This window comes from Porites lutea, chromosome 11 (assembly GCF_958299795.1).
Source record: "Porites lutea chromosome 11, jaPorLute2.1, whole genome shotgun sequence".
In the NCBI taxonomy this organism is placed as follows: domain Eukaryota; kingdom Metazoa; phylum Cnidaria; class Anthozoa; order Scleractinia; family Poritidae; genus Porites; species Porites lutea.
The window spans coordinates 13,401,042-13,408,129 of NC_133211.1; the positions used below are offsets into that span (position 1 = coordinate 13,401,042).

Here is a 7,088-nt window from a genome sequence, read left to right on the forward strand (position 1 = left end):
ATCCCCAATGTAAATTTTTAAAGTTTTGCATTATTTTAAAATGCAACTTTACTAACCTGGTTTATGTAGGTAGAGAAATCCCCACCACCAATCCCAACCAGTGAGTACAGCTAACATAATTAAACAATAAGAACTTTTGCCTCTCTGCTGCACAACGTCTGTCTTCTCATCATAATCTTATTTCAAAGGTTCACCCACTAAGATAATAAGCTCAAAAATTCAGTTCCTCTAAGACACATTGTGGTATATCTACCTCACATGACAAGTCCCAGAAATTAACTGGTAGAAAGCTGTCTGTTGGAATAAATTCATCACCACTGATTGGTATTACTTGGCAAGTAGTAAGAAGTTGGGCCATATCATCCCAACTTGTGATAAGCCCACTTTTTTCATGTCTGCTGGGTCTGTCTTGTTGATCTTGTGCCCTGCCCTCATTTTGTGGCTCATTTGACTCACAAGGTTCTAATCAATAGTAATAAAAAAATAATGAAATTTAACTTAACTTGAACATGTTTAAGAGTATCACAAACTATATAATTCATAGCTGAGTGCTATAATTATCTTTGTTTTTTTGTAGAAAGCATCCAGAAACATGAAGAAAGAAAAAATTACATGAATTACAATAATTTGGCATAATTTCTAAGGGTAATCTTAAGTTTGAATAAATTTAATCGTGAATGCAAAGAGCAATCATGCTTCTTTTCAAATAACCGTTCCATTACTAAAAAAGCAGCCCAAAAGAGAAGCCTGAATTTCTAAGGGTAATCTTAAATGATTTAAAATAAATGTAGTTGTGAAAGCAAAGAGCAATCATACTTATTTTCAAATAACTGTTCCATTAGTTAAAAAGCAGCCCAAAAGAGAAGCCTGCAAGTTTAACTATTGCCAATACCTTTCTCCATGGATGGGATTGTGAACAAAGCAAGGGGCTTTCCTTTATAGTGCACCTTAGAAAAATATGGTATAGCAGGTCAAAAAAAGCTAATCAAAAAATGTAATTGGGTGATTCCAGAAAATATCCATACCATACCACGGGCGGCATCTTGGAATTCCGAGGGAGAGGGGGGGTTTCTTGGACTGGAATTCCGAAGACGTGGGGGGGGTAACGCAGTTTGGAATTCCAAAGGCATGGGGGGGGGTGTTTCAGCTCTGAATTCAGTGAATTTCCAGAGGAAAGACGGCGAAAGCTCCCCTTGAAATCGCTGACCTGTTAACATTCCCAGTTTGTAAATGAAGCACGAACCGACCACGGAAGAAGTATGCGTTCATGCAGATGGGTAAGCAGATGGGTTGTGCAGCAAGCTCGACATCGAAGAGGCCTTAAAGTTGATGAATTAGTCAACTGATTAATAAAAATATAACCAAGTCGGTGTTTCTCGCCGATTGTCGATCGACGATGTGTTGTTGCGTGCTGAAAACTCGCACCAGTCTCTCGTTTCCAAATAGAACGCCTGACAGATTTTGTATTTCACGCCGATTTTCACGCCAACATGTAGGTAGTAAAATCCGACAGCGTGCAATATGGCGGGTGACGGAATATCGATCGTAAACTTTACTCTTGTCAGCGTCCACTGGTATCAATACGATCTACTCCTGAAAATATGACGGTATTGAATGGAAAACAAAAAGTTCTATTAGGTGGTAAGCAGCTTAAAGATAATGCTTAGAAGGAATAGCTACGGTGTACTAACGTTAACAAACTTGAGTTGCTTGATCGTCTGACTAAAAATTGTGAACAGAATTCTTTTGCAGAGGGAAAAAGTGCAAGTTTCTCGCTCGTTTGAAGATTTAGGCAGACGAACAGGAATTCCAAAGGGTCTGAAACAAAAGTGGAAAATTCCGGAGGAGAGGGGGGGTTAGCGATTTTGGAATTCGGAGGGCAAGGGGGGGATAAGCATTTTGGAATTTCCGAGGGCAAGGGGGGGTTAAAATACTCATGCCACCCGTGGTAGGGTATGGATATTTTCTGGAATCAACCATTGGGGACCTAATCTGCTTACACTTCAAGGTTAAGAATAACATACCACTTATCAACCGAGAGTAATGAGAGGCCCTAGGTCTGAGATTTCCCCGTAATGACCAAATGGACGAGGTTATTTATTATATGGCCTGTTTAGTGCTATTAATATTAAAAACCAGAAGTAACTGAGCCTGCGATCAATAAAAATCAATAATTGGTGGGCAGATAACTTTAAAAAACCCTCATCACCTCACCAAGTTGTACACTTGAGCCTGTGATACAGTCATGTGACACTGGTTAGCGGATACCCTTTTTTAAAGCTGTCAATTGACCATAACATGGATCTTCGCTATCAAATGTTCGCTGTATATATCTTGAACACCTAGCGAATAATGCTCAGTCATTACGAGGAAATAATGCCCACTTAGCAATCAATCAGAGTGCGCATACTATTGTAGCCATATAATAACCTTGGATGTTTAACAATGTGATGCAAGATACTAAATAGCAGTCATGCACAAGAGTAACAAGAAAAATAATATTGTAATTTGCCCTCAAAAACCTTGTAGGAAATTACACCACTAACTCTCTCGATCAGGTTCACAGATTATAATGAAACCCTTTGACATCAACACCAAAGAGACAGACTAAGAGCTAAGTTTTCACATTATTACAAAGCGTTTAACACATAAAACGTTAAACCCAATTTTTTTGCTTTAAGATGTTGACACACTTTCCATAGCCGTCAACTGTCTTTCTAAAAGTAGTGGTGCAGTCATTTGTGGCCGCTTTCAAGGGTGCAAAGATGGTTTACAGCTGTTTAGATTGTCATCATCTTCAAGATAAAATTTGGGTACATGTATGTGTAAAGAATTTATGACTGTCTTAATTTTTGACTATTCTGGCCTAGTGAATTTCTTCAAAAGTGTCCAAGGATAACTTTCGGTAATCATTGTTGTCCATGCTTTAATAGCAGCTGTAAGAAGAGGTTCCACTGTGATATTAATGTGTATCTACATTATATTTTACCATCTTATAAGCTTGTGATTGCTTAACAGTTGTCCAACTTCCTGTCACTGCTCTCATCCACGCCATTGGCGTGCGGAATGTCTCCCCTCCAGCTGACTCTATCAAACCATTTGGCCTTAGTGATGCTTCAAAATTTCTCCCCTGTTGACAAAATGAAATTTTTTAAAATTATTTGTGAGATAAATAATAATACCGCAGAGTTCAAGGAAAAAACTTTACCTGGATGTTTTTTTTTTCTATATGACCCCGATTTTTTGAAGAAAGCACATGTAAGTTTTAAGGATGACCAGTGGTATTACTTTGGAAGTCACTCTGAGAGATTTCTGCGAATTCGTTAAATGTTATTGTGGTACTGATAATATGTAGATTCATGTCATACAGGATATACAGAAATATTGGCATTTTTTATTTCAAATTTTACAACATAAAATAGCTTATATTTTGAGAGCCTTAGATAATCATAAGAGCATTTCTTAAAATCATTACTTCATACAAATCTTACACAAAGCAGGATCATATGTATACCTCAAACTGTATGGAAAGAACGTTTGAGCCTGCTTCAATGACATTACTACTAAGAAGACTTTTAATGTCAGGCAGGTCTGAACCAAAGGAGTTCTGTCTCTGTAGACTTCGACTGCTCTTGGACTGAACAACCTGTTAAAAAAATCAAGAATATTTTCATGTTCAAACATTATGATTGAAAAATACGTGGTGTCTTATTTCAGAGATTTGCATGTTCAATAAAGAATGCTCCAGATAAACATTATTAAATTTAAGTGTCTGAATTCCTCCACTAGGGGGTGGGAAGATAAAAGTTGTTGAAACCATCCCATTGTATATTGTGGAGCTGAAACAAAAGTTAGTCACTTTAAGTAAGCCAAAAAGTGCCAAAATCAACTGATAAGGGACCAGGTATGTTATCAAAACCCCAGTATAACCCATCTTCCTCATAAGGGTAAGACATCAGTGAGTTCATAAATCATACAATGTTGAAAGAAATATAAAGTGCGTAAGTGTAAGCAGAAATAAAGACTGAAGATGCATTACTACTTACAGTGGCCTTAGAGGTGAAGGATGTAATTGACTTGTTGGCTTGTACTGTGCTCTGCAGCCCTGAACAGCTATGGGATGATGTCGGTACTCTTGCGCTCCTTAGCATTTGTGGAGGTCTGTTGTTTTCATTTGTCACAGGTGAGAAAGTGGTGCTGTTAGCTGGACATGTTATTTGCTTGTTTCCATGATTACTCAACTGGGAAGTTTGAGAGACAGTTTTATTTTGCTGCAACGTTGAACTGCAGCTAGCTGACATCCTACTGGTTGATGGAGAGCATGTGGCAGAAGTGTTTGTGAGAGGTATGGTTCCAGTAACGGGTAGTGCATTACCATTGGACTGCTGTGAATGTAAACTTTGTGTTGTTTGATCCTTACAAGATGATCCTCTGAGTAATAATGTGCTGGGACTGGAACCTTCTGATGACTGCACCTTTGTCACACTTGTCATTAGAGGATTTGCTGGTGTTACTGCTATCTTTGTTGCTACAGCTGCTGTTGTTTTATGAAGTGATGCCTTTGATGGTGTTATTTGTTGAAGATGGTTGCCCTGTGTCTTGGCTGTTAATTGAACAGTAGTTGCAATTAATCCTTGTGGTTGTGTTACCTGTGTCACGGCTGCTGATGTAACGCTTGAAAGCAAGCCTTGTGGTAACACATACACTTGTTTGCCCCCCACTTGAAAAAACTGTCCCGCTGTTAAGAAAACATTTTGAGCCTTTTGTTGAGGCATGGATAAAGGTGTCAATAAACTCTGACTTTGTGTTTGACTGGATAAATAATTGTTCTCAGCTACCACAGAAGTACAACTTAAAGGTGCTTGTTGAAGTTGTGAGCGTTTATCTGAGAGCATGGTTTGTGAAGTACTAGATGAACTTTCCATAGATGGAGCTGAACTGTTTTGCAACATAGCATGCTTGAGGGTACTTGTAGGTGGGGCAGGCTGACTGTCATTGACTGACTGTTTATTATCTTGGCTAGACTTATTGGCCGACATGCTTGTATTATGTGCCGTGACTCCAGATGGATTTGACACTGCAATGTTAAATGAGGTTGAGGCTGAGCGAGAACTTACATGTTTTTCTATTGCTGGTAAAGTGTTCTTTGTAATTGCCTTTGTGGTCTTTTTCAAAGTCCGCATCTTGTCCAGCAGCTTTTTATGACACTGTACGCACGCTAACAGCTCCTTTTGTTGAGCAGCAAGTTGAAGTATCTTTTGTTTGATGTCAAAAGTGTGTTGAGATTCTGAGCCGTCATTAGTATCCTGTGATTCATTACTGTACTGGGCAATCTGCTGTCTTTGTTGTTGCTGATAGACAGTGACCTCAGCCAACTGAGTTTTAACCTGTGTCATTAGAAGTTTGGCTTGTGCAAAGACTGGGCTTTCTTTTAGTGATGCACCTGCAATTGACTTTGTTTAATGTGTAGTTCCAAAAATATCCATACCCCCCACAGAGGGCAGTGGAAACTTCAAGAAGAGGGGGGTCTAAAAGGAGGCAATTTTAGACCTCATTGAGGGGGTCTTAACAAAAATGTACTCCATGGAGGGGTAGGGATATCTTCTGGAAGTTCACAATTAATGAGAATGTTACTGTTCATTGCTGACATCAAAGAGTGAGTTTTGGTGAACTTTAAAGCTGCCAGATGTTGCAATGATCACCATCAATCAAATTTAAGTCAAAATATACCTTTTTTATTGCATTTCAATGAAAGCACATTTTTCATATGAAACCTGTTGTGTACTAAAGACACCTATTGTGATAAAAATCATGACATGCTACCATGCATGAGGAAAAACATTTTAGACAGTCATCTGTCTTCAAAATTTTGCCGAAGAAAATTAAAATAATAGTAGTTCGAGGCTTCGTGAGATTGCAAAGTAGATGATGACATCTAGCATGATTCTTTTTTATGAGTCATTGACAACTTTACCTTCCCCTTTTAGTTGAGCCTTGAGCACCAATAACAAATCCTCAATTTTTCCCTCTTGTTTCTTGATTTCCTCTAATCTCTCTGCCGCAGTTTTTTCTGCGTTGAACGCAGTATCTGGTTTCAAGCTTTGAAGATCCTGATCACATGCACATGTTTTGGCTGGCTCTTTGGGTACCACACCTACATTCTCATTGCCTAATTTCTGCACTTTTGCATTTGGAGGAAGAAATTCTGGAGATCCATTCTCAGTATCAACTGGAAGGTGATCCAAGGAATTTTTCCTTAAAAAAGAAAGAACAAGATACATGTAAACTGTTGACATGTATCTCAGAATTTTGCGTCAAAGTTCTTTAAATTTAAAAATGTTGCACAAATATCAAACTACAAAGTACTGTACTGTATAAACTTAACTCAGCACATTTTTTAAGAAGTTTACTTTAGGGTCAGGGTGAGACACAAGCTAATCTTACAACTCATTGCCTTTACATATCTACTTTCAACATAAAACTGGGGCAAGGGTTTGTTGAGCATACGTAAACAACGTTTTCCAATACCTCGATATCGCTGTCATTATTGAGGGCGACATTGTACCTTCACCGTCTTCGCATACAGTTTCGTCGCTGTCACTCATTGTTGAGACGCTTTTAAAAGCTCTGTTTTGTCGTTTTATAGTTTCAAAGTAGTAAAACTTACAGAGATTCGATAGAAGCAAGGATTTAGAAAATTCAATATGGCTGCAAGTCCCCCCCTGTTCCCAGTTTCTTTGAGATATCGAAACAAGGACTTACCTCGTGTAAGCATAATAAGGTATCCAATGGCCGTTAAGGCGGGGGGCTGGGGACTTTATAGAGTTAGTCATTGGGAGGAAAGGCGACGTCCTGTGGTCAATTCAAAAAAACTTTTCACAAGTGTAATTTACAAGTGAAGGTATTGTTTTAGGGTCCAAAAACAATAGCTACAGTTGTAAATTACACTTGTAAAAGTTTTATTACTTGTAAATTGACCCCTAATGCGTGTCTTTTTCATATTTGAATATGTTTATATAGATATAGAGTACTAAAGTGTGACGTCATAAAAATGAAATTTCTCAAATTATGGGATTTGTCAGGATATT

At 38.2% G+C, this 7,088-nt stretch overlaps 1 protein-coding gene across 1 annotated transcript; it reads right to left on the bottom strand.

Moving 5' to 3' along the window:
• Window positions 1-14: 14 nt before the first annotated feature.
• LOC140953234 (uncharacterized) lies at window positions 15-6,706 on the bottom strand. The gene is made up of 7 exons (XM_073402734.1): window positions 6,529-6,706; window positions 5,975-6,255; window positions 4,047-5,443; window positions 3,515-3,646; window positions 2,990-3,130; window positions 893-947; window positions 15-462 (listed from the first exon to the last, which is right to left on the bottom strand). The coding sequence occupies exons 1-7, from the start codon at window positions 6,603-6,605 to the stop codon at window positions 212-214; spliced, it is 2,334 nt and encodes a 777-aa protein (XP_073258835.1). The 5' UTR covers window positions 6,606-6,706; the 3' UTR covers window positions 15-211.
• Between the last annotated feature and the right edge of the window lie 382 nt (window positions 6,707-7,088).